At 39.4% G+C, this 20,583-nt stretch overlaps 1 protein-coding gene across 1 annotated transcript in view; it reads left to right on the plus strand.

Annotated features, from left to right (window-relative positions):
• The first annotated feature begins 269 nt into the window (after positions 1–269).
• The window catches only part of TACR3 (tachykinin receptor 3), an 81,070-nt gene continuing 60,756 nt past the window's right edge, over positions 270–20,583 (plus strand). Inside the window, exon 1 of the mRNA XM_015096389.4 lies at positions 270–1,154. Within this exon, the coding sequence (XP_014951875.2) occupies positions 610–1,154 (545 nt within the window). The 5' untranslated portion in view covers positions 270–609. The remainder of the gene's footprint in view (positions 1,155–20,583) is intronic.

Genomic DNA, 20,583 nt, shown 5'->3' on the forward strand with positions numbered 1-20,583 from the left:
AGGGACCTCAGCAAAATATCTTGAAGTTAAAAGACGAAGAACAATCTTGTCAAGATTTTAATTACATATAAGAAAGTGCAGCCCTTCCTTGAGCCTGTCAACCCGCCAAGCTCCAGCGAGTAGCGGATGAATGAAACCCAGAGGGCGGGGGTGGAGGAAAGGAGCGCAGTCGTCTTCCAAGAAGGGGTTGTCAGCTCCGCGGCCCCCACAACGTCACCGAAGCAGAACCCTGTGAGAGACTATAAAGCTCGCAGCGGCTCCTGAGCCTCAGCGCTTCAGCTGGTGCCCGGGGAACTCCAACAGGAGTGATTCCCGGAGGGTCTCCGCTGGCGCCAGTCCCTAACATCACTTTTTTCAGACTGTCTCATCCTTCCCGCCCGATAGATGCTCTAAGTCGCTTTTGGAGAAAGCGCCTCCTTTCTCCCATCACCTGCAGGGTCAAAGCATCCCTCAACCAGCAAGGGCTGTGGTACCTTCTCCATCTCGATTCGGGGCGGGGCTGAGGTCCGCTCAGCGGCGAAGCGACAGGGAGGCAGAGAAGAACTTCGCGGGAGACGCGCCGGGCTGACGGTGGGTGAGCGAGGGGACTCGGGTTGCACACCCATCGCTATGGCCTCGCTCCCCGTAGCCGCGAACTGGACGGACAGAGGAATGGCCGGCGCGGACACCGGGAACCCGAGTGCCGCGCTCGAGACTGGGGCAGCCGCGGGAGAGGCTGAGACTGAGTGGCTGCAACTGCTCGTCCAAGCCGGCAATCTTTCCGCTTCCTTCTCCCCGCTGGGTCTGGCGGCGGCCTCCCCCGCGCCTTCGCAGTCCCGGTCTAACATCACCAACCAGTTTGTGCAGCCGTCCTGGCGCATCGCGCTCTGGTCCCTCGCCTACGGCGTGGTGGTGGCCGTGGCCGTCTTCGGGAATCTCATCGTCATCTGGATCATCCTGGCCCACAAGCGCATGAGGACCGTCACCAACTACTTCCTCGTGAACTTGGCTTTCTCCGACGCCTCCATGGCCGCCTTCAACACCTTGGTCAACTTCATCTATGCGCTGCACAGCGAGTGGTACTTCGGCGCCAACTACTGTCGCTTCCAGAACTTCTTTCCTATCACAGCGGTGTTCGCCAGCATCTACTCTATGACAGCCATTTCAGTGGACAGGTGAGGAGAACACTGGGAGGAAGGGAGGAGGAGGAGGAGGAGGAGAAGGCATTCAGAGAAGCTGGGCAGTGGGATAAGGTTAAAAGGAAATGGTGACAAAATGGATCTGATGAAAGGAAAGGGACTAGGTGAAAGTTCTCAAAGGAGGTCACTAACCTTGGTGGCTCAGAAAATAAACCATCTGCCTGCAATGCAGGAGACCCAGGTTCGATTCCTGGGTTGGGAAGATCCCCAGGAGAAGGAAATGGGAACCCATTTCAATATTCTTGCCTGGAAAATTCCATGGACAGAGGAGCCTGGAGGGCTACAGTCCTTGGGGTCACAGAGTCGGACACAATTGAGTGACTAACACTGATGATGCTGAACCCATTTATAAATGGGTCCATCAATGGCTGAACTTGTTCTGTTTCTATGGCCTCCCCACTCCTACCCTAAACCCCTAATCCCCATTGAGGTCATCTAGAGGGAATGAAGAGGGTGAATGAAAGAGATGGGAAAACCTGTCTTTCCAAGTAGGACAAACTCAACTAAAAACACTTAACACTAGTACATTTTTTCAAATGGCTTCAAACAATTGCCACAAAAATTATGTGACCTTTAACTTGTACTTTGGGGGCTTCCTCCTCTCTGTCAGTCACTATTCTGTCAGAAAAATGAATGCTACCCGCCTCCTCTCTCTGGTTTGCTGATTCTTAGTGCCAGCCATCCTGTACCCAATCCTTACCCCAAGGCCAGCACCAGTTTGGTCTCCCAGTTATGGAGGATCCAACAGAGGCAATAAGCTCCCTCCAAATGATTGCTATCAGCCAGCAGTTTCTCCAGTTCTTCAGGTTGGCTTTCACTTCCAGTAATCTGTGGAGACCATGAGCTAGGCAAACCCTGTGCCTGGAAGATGGTATCTGACTGATCCAGATGATAGGCAAGAAAAAGCCCAAAGACTAAGTGGTTAGGAAATGAGGCATACCATTTGATAACTGTTTAAAGAACATCTTTTAGAATGTTCCCCCATCTAATTTGGGAATCCTGAGATTCTTAAGCAATTATAAGAAGCTGGAGAGACATCCAATATTTGTTCTCATAATCCAGTTTATGAAATTTCAGTGTGTGTTTGCTTCCTCATATTGAATATTATGGACAATGCAGACTGTGTTAAGACAATGGTAAATATCTACCTGTTACTAGTGAAAGTGAAAGTCACTTGATCAGGTTGGACTCTTAGAGACCCCATGGACTACACAGTCTATGGAATTCTCCAGGCCAGAATACTGGAGTGGGTAGCCTTTCCCTTCTCCAGGGGATCTTCCTAACCCAGGGATTGAATCCAGGTCTCCCACATTGCAGGCAGATTCTTTACCAGCTGAGCCACAAGGGAAGCCCAAGAATACTGGGGTGGGTAGCCTATCCCCTCTCCAGCAGATCTTCCCCATCCAGGAACTGAACCGGAGTCTCCTGCGTTGCAAGCAGATTCTTTACCAACTGAGCTATCAGGGAAGCCCTGTTACTGATGTTTATACTTTAATTCAATATTATGCTAAAAATGAACCACACCAGTAGCTTTTAGTCTCCATTTTGTGATTGGCAGTTTGCATGGGGATGATGGGGGTGGGGGAGGTGAAGTGACTTTAAATTCAAGTATCAATGTTTTCATCCATGAAAAGGAAAGAATACTTTTTTCTATATTAACAAACGTGTTTGAAAATAAAATGGAGCTTAATATTAATTCTTACTACATTAAGTCACCATTATGAAAAAAAATAAGAAAAAAATGACTTTTTTCCATCAGTCCATCCTCTGTGTTTATTGTTTTGAAATTGAAGGTATTGAAGGCATAAAGCTTTAGAAACAATTTTCAAATGCCAGGCCCATGGGTTTAAATCGAAGGAGCAGTGGTTAGTCACCACTGACTAGGATATGTAAGCACAAAACCGCATTTTTTAAAGCCTCTGAAACTGCCAGTCTTCTTTTCCCCTCGATCTCTAGTTTTCAAGTATCTCACTCCTTCATTTTTGTAGGCACAAAGGTGAGTACGAAGAAGAAACAAAGTCAGTTCCAAGTTAGAAAACAAGTGAAACCACCTCTAATCTTGCTCCACTGATCTAGAAAGGAGTGTTTCTTTGGTTTGAGCATCTGTCTTTAATTTTGTTATGGTTTGATTTATTCTTTGCTCTAATCTGGAGGAGATATGCATTAGCATATCAGATTATAAGATTCTCACAATGTCCTTAAAATGTTAATGATACATTATGAAATTTGATGAAAATTTAGTGTGTGAAGGCTGTGAGGGGAAAAACATTTAGTGTTTCAAATTTGTGAGGGGAAAAAAAGGTCATTTTCCCAGTTACTTTCTGCCAATATTTATATAAAATCTGAAATAACATTGGAGTTATTCTAATTGATAATGTAATGCTATTTCATCACATTCACTAGTTTGAAATCAATGAATGTTTTACTACTTATACTTTACTATTTCCTTACTAGAAAACATTATTCAATTACCAAAACTACTCAAAATTTAGGATCATACAATTTGCAATAAAATCTGAGGGATATTCAGTGCAATATGCTTGAAGAAATTTTAGTTCCCAATATAATTAAAACTTTATTGAAATAACCATAAAATTACATAAGCCCTAATTAGATCTTAATTGGTAAAGGATTACATCGTTTAGACTGTGATAGTAACACCTGGCTTTTATTGAATTGTGAGTGTTTTCTATTCCCATTTTTTTCTTAGATTATATTCCATTATAGGTTATTACAGGATATTGAGTATAATTTCCCATGTGCTGTCTTGTGCTAATTTGCTTCAGTCATGTTGGACTCTTTGTGAACCTATGGACTGTAGCCCACCAGGCTCCTCTGTCCATGGGATTCTCCAGGCAAGAAAACTGGAGTGGGTTGCCATGCTCTCCTCCAGGGGATCTTCCCAACCTGGGGATCGAACCCATGTCTCTTATGTCTCCTGCATTGACAGATGGGTTCTTTACCACTAGTGCTACCTGGGAAGCCCCTCTATTCCCATTTAACATAAACTGAATTGTGTCTTCCCAGCCTAAATAAAAAATGTATTGAACTCACTGTATCCCTCTCCGTGTGTGTGCTCAGTAGTGTCCGACTCTTTGTGACCCCATGGACTGTAGCCTGAAAGCCTCTCTGTCCATGGGATTTTCCAGGCAAGAATACGGAAGTGGGCTTCCCTTTCCTCCTCCAAGGAATCTTCCCGACCTTGCATCTCTGTGTCTCCTGCACTGGCAGATGGGTGCTTCACAACTAGAGCCCTTGTGTCCGTCTGCCTAAAATCAAAAAGATCTTCTGAGGTTTAAAACTACTTCAGCTTTGACCCAGGCACTTATGGCTTTGCTTCAGCTGTAGCAAAATGCTTACAACCTCCTCTGACCTCAGAAATCTTAGACCGGAAAAGGATTGCAGATCCTCCCTAATGAACATTTGTATTTTACACATGGAAAACCTCAAACACATTTTGAATAAAAACTCTGTGTTTTCCTTTAAGTGTTTTTCACTCATTCTGCACTGAAAGAATTGCTTGACTTCTAACTTTACATTTTTAATGTAATTAATAATTCTACTAAAGATTTGAATGTGAGTTCACAGGTTCTGATCTTATCCTGAAACATCCTATCCATTTGCTTTGTTAGAAATTCTTGCAAATCTTATATATGTTCTATAGACCAAAACATCATCTTTAAGTTCTACACAGTTCCTTCTTGCCTATAAGGCTACTTCACCATCCTTACACACACACACACACACACACACACACACACACAGTGGAATTAGTGCCAACGAAGAGTCACTGTGTGTCTCCACTATCCTTCCGAAATTTGCCATTTTGAAACGTAACATTTGAACACAACTTTTATCTGAAAGATGTTCGGCTCTCACAGGATCACGCAGTAGTGCTTCAAACCACTGCAGTCCACTCCAGGACCCTACTGTTCTTAACTTCTACACTTTCTTACGACTCCTAACTAGTTGTGATAACTATAGGTTAATATTAAAATTTAGCACTTGTCTATGCTATATATTTTACATGTCTATATAAAATATCTCACATATGTTTACCTAAGTTCTAACTGAGAATGCTAGAATTTTAACTGAGATGTTAGAAAATTATTAATAGAACAGTTAATATAATAGAAATATCTTTTAAAGTATATGGTATATACCACTTGATAAATAGGGATATTAGAAAATATTTTCTTCCATTTTCTAAGCACATTTTTAAGTTAAGTTAGAAACTCTAGGAAAGTGTATCCGTATATGTGGTTTAGTCCCTAAGTCGTGTCCGATTCTTGTGACCCCATAGACTGTAGCTTGCTAGGCTCCTCTGTCCATGGGATTCTCCAGGCAGGAATACTGGAGTGGGTTGCCACTTCCTTCTCCAGGGCATCTTCCTGACCCAGGGATTGAACCCTGGTCTCCTGCTTTGCAGGCAGATTCTTTACCAACTGAGTTATGAGGGAAGCCCTTATTAATATACAGTAAAGGACAACTAAGGTCCGTCTAGTCAAGGCTATGGTTTTTCCAGTGGTCATGTATGGATGTGAGAGTTGGACTGTGAAGAAAGCTGAGCGCCAAAGAATTGATGCTTTTGAACTGTGGTGTTGGAGAAGACTCCTGAGAGTCCCTTGGACTGCAAGGAGATCTAACCAGTCCATTCTAGGAAGATCAGCCCTGGGTGTTCTTTTGGAAGGAATGATGCTAAAGCTGAAACTCCAGTACTTCGGGCACCTCATGTGAAGAGTTGACTCATTGGAAAAGACTCTGATGCTGGGAGGGACTGGGGGCAGGAGGAGAAGGGGACGACAGAGGATGAGATGGCTGGTTGGCATCACCGACTCGATGGACGTGAGTCTGAGTGAACTCCGGGAGTTGGTGATGGACAGGGAGGCCTGGCGTGCTGTGATTCATGGGATCACAAAGAGTAGGACACAACTGAGTGACTGAACTGAATTTCAAAGCATAGAGTCCAGTATTAATTAAAATATTTAAAGATTTTTTAAGTGACAGTCACTGTTTTTTCACCTGGAAACCTTAAGGAAGTAATTTAATGTGTTTTATTTAGTAGTCCAAAAGCCTTAATAAACACAGCAAAAAATTCTTTATATTCTTCAAACCCAGGAACACCTGACATAAATAATTATTAAAATAAATATTTAATCTAACTGAGATAATTTCTTTTTATCCAAATAAATTAAAATTTTACCTTGTATACCATACTTTTTAAAATTTGCTTTTCATAGAGCTGTTATGCAAACTGTCATAGAACCTTGATTTCTTTTGAAATTTATTAGGGACAGATGAAAATATATAATCATAAATCATGAGGCCTCAATCTGATAACAAATTATCTAAATGTACTGCAGTAAATTTTACCATTGCTTTAAATATGCTGCTGCTGCTGCTGCTGCTAAGTTGCTTTGGTCGTGTCCAGCTCTGTGCAACCCCATAGACGGCAGCCCACCAGGCTCTGCCATCCCTGGGATTCTCCAGGCAAGAACACTGGAGTGGGTTGCCATTTCCTTCTCCAATGCATGAAAGTGAAAAGTGAAAGTGAAGTCACTGAGTCGTGTCCAACTCTCAGCGACCCCATGGACTGCAGCCCACCAGGCTCCTCCATCCATGGGATTTTCCAGGCAAGAGTACTGGAGTGGGGTGCCATTGCTTTAAATATTATGGCTATAAATACTTCAGTAAATTTTTTTAAATGCCTTTATCAGTCTTTAATTCTAGTACCTGACCAATCTCTTCATTCTTCTCTACCTGGTGTCGTGCTCAGTAGATCAGTCGTGTTTGACTCTGCGATCCTATGGATTGTAGCCCTCCAGGCTCCTCTGTCCACAGGACTCTCCAGGCAAGAATGTTGGAGTGGGCTGCCCTTTCCTCCTTCAGGTTATCCTCCCGACCCAGGGACTGAACCCACATCTCCTGCATCTCCTGCACTGGCAGGTGGATTCTTTACCATTCTGTACCACTGATCCACCTGGGAAGCCCAGGCATATCCCAGAGCAAACTCAGTGAATGAAGCTGTAAAAACTCTATCTGATCACAATTTCCAGATGGTCTGATTTGTGGAATTGAAAAAACTGCCAGAAAGGATAAAATGCATTTCCTCCAAAAGTATCTTTTTACCTGAATTTTGGATATAGCTTAAGAATCAAATAATTCAAAGTTGTAACATATGGCAAAAGCTCTGTAAATCATTCTCATTCCAGTCCCCAATCTCTGATCCTGATCCATCCTCTATACCAATCTTTTATTTAAATGTATTTTCCCCTGATTAATTATAACGAGTATACAGGCGTAGTGAAAAAATTAAACATATATATTAGAAAGTTAAATTTATCCATAATTGTCCTACACCCCAAATATAGCCAATCTATGATCTTGATGTTCACATTTTAACTCTCATTTTTTGTGACATATTTATCTCACATGTATGTATTATATATATATATGTATATATATATATACAACTCTTGCATAGTACATTATACATATGCATAAATAAAGATACATTTTTAATTGGCTCAGAGGTTAAAGCGTCTGCCTGCAATGCGGGAGATCTGGGTTTGATCCCTGGGTCAGGAAGGTCCCCTGGAGAGCGAAATGGCAACCCACTCCAGTATTCTTGCCTGGAGAATCCCATGGAGGAGCTTGATGGGCTACAGTCCACGGGTTCGCAAAGAGTTGGACATGACTGAACGACTTCACTTCACTTTACTTCTTCAGACTTGCTAAAATTACATCACATTATTGTGTCCTTTTAAATTTACCATTACAGGGTTATTAAAATATATTTATTGTGCTTAGCCCTTATTGTATCCTTATGTCTATCATACTAGCTGGCACATGGTAAGCACACAATCCAGACTACTGAATAAAATAATCATAAAAGTAATCAAATAAAAATTAAAGTAATGAGATACAACCTTTTTCCATTAAAATCTACAGATATTGCTATCTTGTTGTAAATATGACATTTTTACACATGATTTTAGATTGAACCATATGTAACTAACTGCCAGTTTTTATAGCTTAAAATGTCATTATTTTTTATGATTGTATTGTCAAATTGCAGGGGTGCAATTTTCCAACAAGTTCAAAAATATTTTTCAAATCGAAATTCAAAGAACTGAAAGCAGCTAAAACCCTCAAGAAAATAAATGAGCAAATAAATGTTGAAGTATTTAAAAATCAAATTTTAGCTAGCAAATTAGAAATTACATTTCAATATAACATCAATTTTATCAAGTCTCTGAAGTGAAGTGAAGTCGCGAAGTCGTGTCTGACTCTTTGCAACCCCATGTACTGTAGCCCACCAGGCTCCTCCATCCATGGAATTTTCTAGAGTAGGAATTTTCTCTACTGGAGTAGGTTGCCATTTCCTTCTCCAGGGGATCTTCCTGACTCAGGGATCAAATCCAGGTCTCCAACGTTGTGGGTAGATGCTTTACCGTCTGAGCCACCAGGGAATCCCAATCAAGTCTCTAGGCACATATATATAAATGTGCTAACATTAACATACCCAACACTTTTTAGCCCATAACCTTTACTTATAAACCATTTCTTGCTAGTTATTTCAAAGACAACTAGTCTCCAGTTATTTCAAAGAATCCCTAGAAAGGTCTGATAACAGTTTATCAGTAGTCTTCTTTAACATTTTAATTCTCCCTACTCCGCCCTGGCCAGAGAGAGAGAGAGAGAAAAGAAAAAGCAATGTCAACACTTTGGTACAGAGCATAATAGTGTGTCTGGAATAAGCCATGCCCTTTCCCAGTGGCTGTTTCGGGCATATTGCAGCCAAACCTGCAAAAGTCTTAAGTTACAAACTGCCCTCTGCCTGGTATTTTTATGATGTCTATTTGTGTCCCATATAGAATTCAGAGAAATTATCTTATCCCTAAGCTTCGCTCCATTAACAATTTCTTAATGACCAGTGTTCCTTCATCTACTTGCAACTCTGTCTCCCCGGGGCTCAGCTCTGAACCATACATTGAGGATGAGGGATTGTTCTACTTCACTATGCTTCATTGCTCTGAGAATAAACCATTCTAATTAAGGCTTGCTCACTGGTACATTAACCAAATGCTACAAAACATACGACTGGGATTTGCAGCCCCACCACTTCATCATACAGTCAGAATCTGAAAGCCATTTTAGACTTAACAGGATCTGAGGAATTGTTAGACAATGGATTTAACAGTCTGATATAATGCTATGTGTACAATAAGGTAGATGTAGATTTGATTTGCTCTGAATGGTGAGACTTTGGGTAATTTTATTATCTTTTATACTTTTCCTTTTCTGATTATCTACAACAAAATCTGCTCCTTTTAATGAAACAAAATACAGTGTTAATTAAAGTCCTGGAGATGTATGTTGCTGATGGTTGCACAACAATGTGAATGTATCAATAAATTTTATGTTTGGTAATTTGACCACTATACAATTTTTTAAATATTAAATAAGTAAACAATGTTTAAAAACCTAATGACTCTGAAAAAGTCAAGCCAAAGAGTTTGGACTCAAGAAGATAGTGATTTGATTAAACTTTGTATAGATATTTTATTGATAAATGTTTTATGGCAACATTTTTCACATACTTTCTAGGCTAACTTAGAAATCATGAAGACACTCTTGCAAGAGTGTACTGTTAATATTACAATGGATTAATTTATAAATTGAAATTCTTTTCTCAGGAATTATGTAAAGATATCCCATCTGCGTGGAGTAATTTAGAAGACAGCCTAAAGGTACAGGGATAAGTTAGCTCACTATTTCTATTATTCAGTCTGGTATATGACAAAGGTTTTTAGATATTTGCTCAAGTCCTTGATTTTGAGCTCATATGTATTATCATCTATGAATTTCTTTACCTTCAAATCTGCCCAAGTGTCAAAGATTACTTATATTTTCCATACCTATAAGTAAGGAAAATATGTATCTGATTGTATCACTGAGCAACAAAGGGCTCAGTTTTGTTCTGGAGCTGCTTTATTACTTGTTAGAGGGAATCAACTGTGCATAATTCTTCTCAACTTCTGTCAGCGATGTTACTTCGGTAGCCTGAAATCATAGTAGGAATATTTGCACCACAGAAATCTGCAAATGCTAGAAATCATGAATTTTGCTTTGTTCTGTTTATTTTTTCTTTAGAGAGACTGTGGTTAAACATTTCAGTTCAGTTCAGTTCAGTTCAGTTCAGTCGCTCAGTCGTGTCCGACTCTTTGCGACCCCATGAATCACAGCACGCCAGGCCTCCCTGTCCATCACCAACTCCCAGAGTTCACCCAAACTCATGTCCATCGAGCTGGTGATACCATCCAGCAATTTCATCCTCTGTCGTCCCCTTCTCCTCCTGCCCCCAATCCCTCCCAGCATCAGGGTCTTTTCCAATGAGTCAACTCTTCGCATGAGGTGGCCAAAGTACTGGAGTTTCAGCTTAAGCATCATTCCTTCCAAAGAACACCCAAGGCTGATCTCCTTTAGAGTGGACTTGTTGGGTCTCCTTGCAGTCCAAGGGACTCTCAAGAGTCTTCTCCAACACCACAGTTCAAAAGCATCAGTTCTTCGGTGCTCAGCTTTCCAGCACACAAATCACTATACTTGTAGTCACTCACTCAGAAAGTATTTCTTAAGTACCTTGCAAGTATTAATGCTGTATAGAAAGAGGGCACACTGGGATAAACAAGATAGACATGCCCCCTACTCTAATGAAACTGTAATTAATATCTCCACTTGAACCCCTTGGCTGTATTCCATAGTCCTAAATCGAACAATCTATTGGACTTCATCATTTGAATGTTTAATAGTCATCTCAGAATTCACATGCTTCAAACTGAGTTTCCTACATTCCTCCAAAGCTTACTCGCCCTACAGTCTTGAGGTCAGAACTCTTGGAAGTATTCTCAGCTCATCTCTTCTTTCATACTCTGTGTCTAATCAATTAGCAAATCTAATCGCTTTTACTTTCAAAATATATATGGAATCTAATCACTCCTTAAGATGTCTACTATTGCCTCCCTACTCCAAGTCAATCTTGTTTCTCACCTAAGAGTTTTCTCAGAGGATGAGATGGTTGGATGGCATCACCGACTTGATGGTCATGAGTTTGAGCAAGCTCTGGGAATTGGTGATGAACAGGGAAGCCTGGCCTGCTACAGTCCACAGGGTCGCAAAGAGTTGGACACGACTGAGCAACTGAACTGAACTGAACAGTTTTCTCTACCCCTGCTCTTGTTTCCCTTTCTCAATGCAACTATCAAAGTGATCCTGTAATGAGTCAGATCATTTATCCCCTCTGCAAATCCTCCAATGGCTCCTCGGTTCTCTCAGGGTAGAAATCAAAGTTCTTACAATGGTCTATAAGATTTTATGATAACCGGTCCTTTGTTACTCTCTGATCTTATCTCCTACTACTCACCATGTCACAGCTCATCTCTAGACTCCTCTGTTACATCAATACACTAAACATGTTTCCGCCTCAGGATCTTACACTCTGTGCAAAACACTCTTCCTCCAGACAACCACCTGTACTACTCTGGACCTTGAGCACTCTTGTTTTAATTGCCTTAAATTTTTCTTTGCCACATGTATCTGTATCTCCTTCTAAAGTACTATATAATCAGCTCATCTCTATGCAGTAAAAAATAATAGAGTCCATGGTAACTATGAGAACACATAGCAGGGGAAAGCACTTTTATAGTGTTAGAGCAGAAAAACACAGAAATGTAGAAGCATTTTTTTTTCACATGGTGATCACCTTTATTTGGGAAACGCTGATTTTTTTTAAATTGGGATATAGTTGCTTTACAATGTTGTACAACATAGTGAATTAGCTATACGCATACATACATTGGCTACTTCTTGTTCTTTCCTTCCACCCCAACCCCATCCTGGCCATCATCAAAAAATCTACAAACAATAAATGCTGGAGAGGGTGTGGAGAAAATGAAACCTTCTTGCACTGGTGGTGGGAATGTAAATTGATACTGTCACTGTGAAGAACAGTATGGAGGTTCCTCAAAAAAATAAAAATAGAACTGTCACATGGCCCAGCAATCCCACTACTGGGAATATATCTAGAAACATTTTTTAAGTTATTTTACAAAAGTATAGAAAATTTCTGCTAGTGAATTTGCTATGAGTAGTTACTTTTTAAATAAAAATGAAACACTTAAAATAACTATACAGCTTAATACATAACGATCATATTAAACTGAATTATCTATAAAGAAAAAGATTAGATTTTCAAATGAGCAAAGGGAACAATTCTGAAGAAATTAAAATACAAATGGAATGTTTATGCTGCATAAGTACTCTTAATCACAATTCAGAATTCTTAGATGAATAAACTTAACTGAATTTAAAAGACGTCACAGTACCATATGTCACAGTACCATAGTTTTAAACCTTCAAACTAAATGGATATATGAAGGCTATTTTCTCCATTAAGTTAACTACATGGCATAAAATAAATTCAAAATTCTTAAACGTCCTTCTTGTTTCATTAACTTAAAATGTTTTACTCCAAAAATATAAATATTGTCAATATCTCTTCAACAAAAATTAACATAATCTAAATTTCATGTTGAGGGCTCTGATATTTCTGAAACAAAACTGTATAATAATATTTTTAAAATAATAGCTTACAAAGTTTTTCTATATAAGAAATTACCGACAAAAATCCCCACTGACTAGTCAGAAAACCATTGCAGAGACTATCTTTAATGAAAATGAATGAAATGGGTCTCCTTAGAAACATATAAAAGGATACCATTTTAAAGTTTTAGCAGCTCAAAAATAGAACACATATGCCAAAGAACACACACATATGCAACAGATTCTATGCACCCACAATTCTATATGTGAACTCCTTGCTTTGCACAAATTTCAATTAACCAAGATTATTTAGTTATATATTTATACATTTATTTGTAATATAGTAATATAACATGCATAATAGTTATATGTGTGTATATATATATATATAAAATAATACTGTGCCCCTCAAGAGCAAGCTCAAGTTTTTGTTACCATGTCATATTAACTGTACCTGCATAAAGAAAAGCCGTTAGCTCTTCAGTCCATGACTTGTTCCACAAATAACATACGCACTTCATAATCAGTGGTCAATCATATTCCCGCTTTTCAAAATCTGTTACTTACTGGTCACTGCTAATCTGTTAGTTGGTGCATGCACACACAGCAAAGCACACAGCTGCACTGCCGCGTTGTCTTTCAGTGATAAACTCAAATGACATCTTAGAAAAATGGCTAATCAAAAGAAAGACTTGCCAACAAAGAAGAGGGTGTCGTGAAGAAATAAAAAAGTATTAACACCAAAAGTGAAATTCAAGCTCAATATAGGTGAAGATAAAGAAGAACAGCTGCATATGTGAATGTTGACAGTCACTTAACAAGATACTCAAAGTATGCAGCCAGGGGAAATTAGTAAAGGTGAATTTATCAACATAAATGAGGAAAATGATACTGACAAATGAGGAAGATGTCTGAGAGGAAGAGACACTGGCAAACGTCGTCATATTAAAACACAAAACCAAACCTCTCAGAGATATTTCAACACTTTCCAAGTTGAAGAATAAAATGTTGAAGTCAATTCAAACTCACAAAGGTATAAAAAAATATATTGGCTCTGTATATGTTATATGAAAGAATAAGGTAAACAATATTCAAATTCAGGACCTTTTTTTTCCTAAAGAGTTTATTTTAGAGAAAGTTTTGGTTAACAGCAAAATTGAGGAGAAGGTACAGAGATTTCCTATATATCCTCTGCCCATCCCCCTTATGCACAGCCTCCCTGTTATCAGCATCTCCCACTGGACTGGTACACTTGTTAGCACTGATGAACCTATACTGACTCATCATAATCACCCAAAGCCTGTCATTTACATTAGGCTTCACTTCTGGTATTATACATTCAATGAATGTAGGCAAATGTATAATGATATGTATCTACCATTATGGTCTCCTCCAGAGTATTTTCCCGGCCCTGAAAATTCTCTGTGTTTTGCCTATTCACCCTATTCCCTTGAATCCCTAGCAAATACTGATCTTCTTATTGTGTCCATAGTTTCATCTTTTCCGTAATCATATAGTTGGAATCAGTGTGTAGCCTCTTTCAGATTGCATCTTTCACTTATCAATTATGGATTTAATGTTGTTAATGCTTTTTCATGGCTTGATATCAAATTCTTTTTAGCAGTGAACAATATTTCCTTATCTGATGAACCGTAGTTTATTTATTCATTCATCTAATGAAGGACATCTTCAGTGCTTCCAAGTTTTTGGCAATTATGAATGAAACTGTGATAAACATCCATGTGCAGGGTTTTTTGTGGGGGAGGGACTGCTGTGGGGGGAGCTGTTGGGGGGCATAAGTCTTCAACTCCATTTGGTAAATATCAAGGAGCACAAGTGTTGGATTTTATGGTAAGAGTATGTTTGGTTTTTTAAGAAGCAGCCAAACTATCTTCCAAGATGGCTGCACCATTTTGCATTCCCACTAGCAATGTATGAGAGTTTCTGTTGCTTCTCATCCTTTCCAGCATCTGGTGGTGTGGGTGTTCACCATTCTAACTGATGTGTACTGGTATCTAATTTGTATTACCTGATGGTGTATGATGTGGAGCATATTTTTGTATGCTTATTTGCCATCTGTATATCTTCTTTGGTGAGGTGTCTGTTAAGGTTTTCGGAACCTTATATGTAAGTTAGCACAGAGATTCTTTCTTCAGCCATGCTCAGCCTACCAATTTTGTTTCTTTCTTTCTTAGGATTTCTGTCTCTCCACTTGCATTGCCCAGCAATTCTTACATGCTATCTACTTTATTATTAGAGCCCTTAGAACATTAATCCAGTTGTTTTAAATTCCCAGTATGATAATTCCAACATCCCTTCTATGACTGGTTCTGAAGATTGCTTGATCTATTCAATTTTTCTGTGTGTCTTTCAGCATGCCTAGTACATTTTCTTGATAGCTAGTGTCCTTGCACTATTTATTGAAAAAAATACTTTTTACCTCATTAAATTGCCTTGGATGTATATGTGCCAAAAGTCAATTGAACACAAATGTGTTTATTTCTAGACACTTGATATTTTTGATTTATTGATCTACATGATTATTTTATGCCAATACTATACTATCTTGATTACCGTAGCCCTGTAGTAAGTTTTGAAGTACAGAAAGTATAAGTTCTTCAACTTTTTATTTCTCAATATTTTTTGACTATTCTAAAAGAACTGCACTTCCAAATTACTTTTAGGGTAAGTTTTTAAAATTCTAGAATTAGAGTAAGAATTTTTATGAGGATTGTCTTAAGCCTTTTGATGAATTTGGAAAGCATTGTCAGTTCAACAATATTGAGTCTTCCAATCCATGGACACAGACTTCTGCTTATTGAGGTCTTCTTTAATTTCTTTCAACAATGATTTATAGTTTTCAATGTACAAGTATCAGTTATTTTTTTACATTTCTTCCTATATTTATTAAATTTCACTAAGTGTTACAATTTTTTGAAGTTCATTTTCAGATTGTTCATAACTAGTATCAGTTTAGTTCAGTCGCTCAGTCATGTCTGACTCTTTTCGACCCAATGGACTGTACCACACCAGACTTCCCTGTCTGTCACCAACTCCTGGAGTTTGCTCAAACACATGTCAATCAAGTCAGTGATGCCATCCAACCATCTCATCCTATGTCACCCCCTTCTCCTCCTGCCTTCAATCTTTCCCAGAATCAGGATCTCTTCAAATAAGTCAGTTCTTCGCATCAGGTGGCTAAAGTATTGGAGCTTCAGCTCCAGCATCAGTCCTTCCAATGAATATTCAGGACTGATTTCCTTTAGGATGGACTGGTTGGAACTCCTTGAAGTCCAACGGACTCTCAAGAGTCTTCTCCAACACCACAGTTCAAAAGCATCAATTCTTTGGCATTCAGCTTTCTTTATAGTCCAACTCTAACACCCATTCATGACTACTAGAAAAATCATGGCTTTGACTAGACAGACCTATGTTGGCAAAGCAATGTCTCTGCTTTTTAATATGCTATCTTGGTTTGTCATAACTTTCCTTCTAAGGAGCAAGCGTCTTTTAATTTCATGGCTGCAGTCACCATCTGAAGTGATTTTGGAGCCCAAGAAGATAAAGTCTGTCACTGTTTCCAGTTTCCCCATCTTATACCATGAAGAGATGGGAACAGATGCCATGATCATAGTTTTTTGCATATTGAGTTTTAAGCCAGCTTTTACACTCTCCTCTTTCACTTTCATCAAAAGGCTCTTTAGTTCCTCCTCAGTTTCTGCCACAAGGGTGGTGTCATCTGCATATCTGAGGTTATTGATATTTCTCCCAGCAATCTTGATTCCAGCCTGTGCTTCATCCAGCCTGGCATTTTGCATGATGTACTCTGCGTAGAAGTTAAATAAGCAGGGTGGAAATATACAGCCCTGACATATTCCTTTCCCAATTTTGAACCAGTCCATTGTTCCATGTCCAGTTCTAACTGTTGCTTCTTGACCTGCATACAGATTTCTCAGGAGACAGGAAGGTGGTTTGGTATTCCCATCTCTTGAAAGACTTTCCAGTTTGTTGTGATCCACATAGTCAAAGGCTTTGGCGTAGTCAATAAAGCAGAAATAGATGTTTTTTCTGGAACTCTCTTGCTTTTTCCATGATCCAGCAGATGTTGGCAATTTGATTTCTGGTTTTGCTGCCTTTTCTAAATCCAGCTTGAACATCTGAAAGTTCTCGGTTCATGTACTGTTGAAACCTGGCTTGGAGAATTTTGGGCTTCCCTGGTGGCTCAGAGATTAGTGTCTGCCTGCAATGCAGGAGAGCCGGGTTCAGTCCCTGGGTCAGGAAGATCCCCTGGAGAAGGAAATGGCAACCCACTCCAGTACTCTTGCCTGGAAAATCCCATGGAGAGAGGAGCCTGGTAGGCTGCAATCCATGGGGTCGCAAAGAGTTAGACATGACTGAGTGACTTCACTTTTGCTAGTGTGTGAGATGCGTGAAATTGTGCAGTAGTTTGAGCATTCTTTGGCATTGCCATGAAAACTGACCTTTTCCAGTCCTGTGGCCACTGCTGAGTTTTCCACATTTGCTGGCATATTGAGTGCAGCACTTTCACAGCATCATCTTTTAGGATTTGAAATAGCTCAGCTGGAATTCCATCACCTCCACTAACTTTGCTCATAAAGTGATGCTTCCTAAGGCCCACTTGACTTCAGACTCCAGGATTCTGGCTCTAGGTGAGTGATCACACCATCATGGTTATCTGGGTCTTGGAGAACTTTTTTTTTTTTTGTATGGTTCTTCTGTGTTTTCTTGCCTCCTTTTCTTTATATCTTCTGCTTCTGTTAGGTCCATACCATTTCTGTCCTTTATTGTGCCCATCTTTGCCTGAAATATTCCCTTGGTATCCTTAATTTTCTTGACGAGATCTCTAGTCTTTCCCATTCTGTTGTTTTCCTCTCTTTCTTTGCATTGATCGCTGAAGAAGGCTTTCTTGTTTCTCCTTGCTATTCTTTGGAACTCTGCATTCAGATGGATATGTCTTTCCTTTTCTCCTTTGTCTCTTTTTAGCTTCTCTTCTTTTTTCAGCTACTTGTGAGGCTCCTCAGACAACCATTTTGCCTTTTTGCATTTCTTTTTCTTGCGATGGTCTTGATCACTGCCTCCCGTACAATGTCATGAGCCTCTCTCCTAAGTTCTTCAGGCACCTGGTCTATCAGATCTAATCCCTTGACTCTATTTCTCACTTCCACTGTATAGTTGTAGTGATTTAAGTCATACCTGAATGGGCCTGTGGCTTTCACTACTTTCTTCCATTTAAGTCTGCATTTGAAAATAAGGAGTTCATGATCTGAGCCAGTCAGCTCCTGGTCTTGTTTTTGCTGACTGCATAGAGCTTCTCCATCTTTGGCTGCAAAGAATATAATCAGTCTGATTTTGGTGTTGACCATCTAGTGATATCCATGTATAGAGTTATCTTTTGTGTTGTTGGAAGAGGGTGTTTGCTATGACCAGTGCATTCTCTTGCAAAACTCTATTAGTCTTTGCCCCACTTCATTTTGTACTCCAAGGCCAAACTTGCTTGTTATCCAGGTATCTCTTGACTTCCTACTTTTGCATTCCAGTCCCCTATGATGGAAAGGACATCTTTGTTTGATGTTAGTTCTAGGAGGTTTGTAGGTCATCATAGAACTGTTCAACTTCAGTTTCTTCAGGATTAGTGGTTGGGGCACAAACTTAGATTACTGTGTTACTGAATGGCTTGCCTTGGAAATGAACACAGATCATTCTGTCATTTTTGAGACTGCACCCAAGTACTGCATTTAGGACTCTTTTGTTGACTATGAGGGCTACTCCATTTCTTCTAAGGGATTCTTGCCCACAGTAATAGATGTAGTTGTGTTTCTATATACTAGTTATGTCTTGCCCATATCTACCACTAGTGGGGGCAAGACATAACTAGTATATAGACATACAGTTGATTGAACCTGTATCCTGTGACCATGCTGAGTTTATGTATTAATTTTAATAAGCGTTGAGTTTTGCGGATTCCTGAGGATTTTCAATTGGGGTAGGCAATGGAAATATGGAAGATCATTTCATCTGCTAAGAAAAGCAGTATTATTTCTGCCAGTATTACTCCTGTCAGTAATAAATACAGTATTCCTGTTGAATCTGGATGTCTTTTCTTTCTTTCTTTGTAGCTGTTATTGTTGCTATTGTTTGCTATTATTTTCATAGCTGATTTTTCTTTTTAATTATATATTCATGATACCTTATTAAGTTGAGTACAGATTTTTCAATGATATAAAAACAATTTTTTAAACTACCTCCATTCATTCATTAATTTAGTCATATAATAAACATGTTGTTTAATTGCTAAATTGTGTTGGACTCTTGTGACCCAATGGACTGTGGCCCACTAGGCTTATTCTGTCCATGGGATTTCCCAGGCAAGAATACTGGAGTGGGTTTCCATTTCCTGCTCCAGGGATTTCCCGATCCAGGGATCGAATCTACATATTCTGCATTGGCAGGTGAGTGTTTGACCACTGAGCCACCAGGGAAGCCCCAATAAATATGTTATGGGTGCCAAATATGTGCAGTGTTATCCCAGATGTTATGAATATATTTATAATCTAAGTATATATCCAAGAATGGGCTTCTCCAGTGGCTCAGAGGTAAAGAATCTGCCTGCAATGCAGTCAACACAGGAGACTTGGGTTCGACTTCTGGGTAAGGAAGATCCCCTGGAGGAGGGCATGGGAAGCCACTCCAGAAATCCTGCCTGGAGAATCCTATGGACAGAAGATCCTGGTGGGCTATAGTCCACAGGGTTGCAAGGAGTCGGACATGACTGTAGCGACTGAGCATGAGCATGATATCCAAGACTATATTATTCTTCTAGTTTCAGTTCAGTTCAGTCGCTCAGTTGTGTCCGACTCTTTGCAATGGTTATCTATTCCTCTTTTCTTCTATTTGCACAGTGAAGTAAGCACTTACATCATCACAACTTAAGTTACCTGAAGATGTAGAAGTCCTTATGCTTGATTGACAACACCATCTCTCTAATGTTAAAGATAACAGAGTGGAATTGCCACAGGCCACTTCAAAAAGGAGTTTAAGATGGTATAGATCCATATTAAACAAAATTGAGGGAAATTAATTCCCATTGCACCCAAAGAACTTACGGAGTCTCCAAGTATAACACTGAACATTTCTATTTAATCATTGAACCATTGAGCACTAGTTGCCCTGATTGAGGGTGCAAAGACCTTACTACTCTCCATACAGGAAACTGTCTAAAGGAGAGATTTGAAAGAGAAATGACCTATAATACACTACCTTGATTAAATAGTTTCTGTGAGGAGCTAGGATAATATCAAAAGAAATTTTTTTAATCCTTAGGTCAGAATTTTGGCATGAACTTATTTTTCTTTCCACTCTATTCACAACTAGCTAAGAACTACATTAGATGAGTTATCTTTGCTTGGTTTCATCTCAAGCTTACCACAGCAGCTTGGTTTTTAAGTTTCAAGTGTTAATTTAATTGTACTCAACATAGTTTTAGAGTGATTTGAGGGTCTACTGTGCCTGATATTATCTAAGTCTCCTTGTATACACTATGTAATTTAATGTCATTTTTACCACATAATTATACTCTACATTATGTTTATTATTCCCATTTAGCAAAGTAAAGAAACCTAAGTGACTTAATGACTGAACAGAAAGCTATTCCTTTTTAATTTCGGTTTGTTTTATTTGTGTAATGTTAATCCATGTTGTGTTTCAGTATGATACAGATTCTGTATCTGTGACTCCAGTCAGATATCCAGCAGTACAAATTAGCTTCAAGTTACACATATTGAAC

Source organism: Ovis aries, chromosome 6 (assembly GCF_016772045.2).
Source record: "Ovis aries strain OAR_USU_Benz2616 breed Rambouillet chromosome 6, ARS-UI_Ramb_v3.0, whole genome shotgun sequence".
Taxonomy (NCBI): domain Eukaryota; kingdom Metazoa; phylum Chordata; class Mammalia; order Artiodactyla; family Bovidae; genus Ovis; species Ovis aries.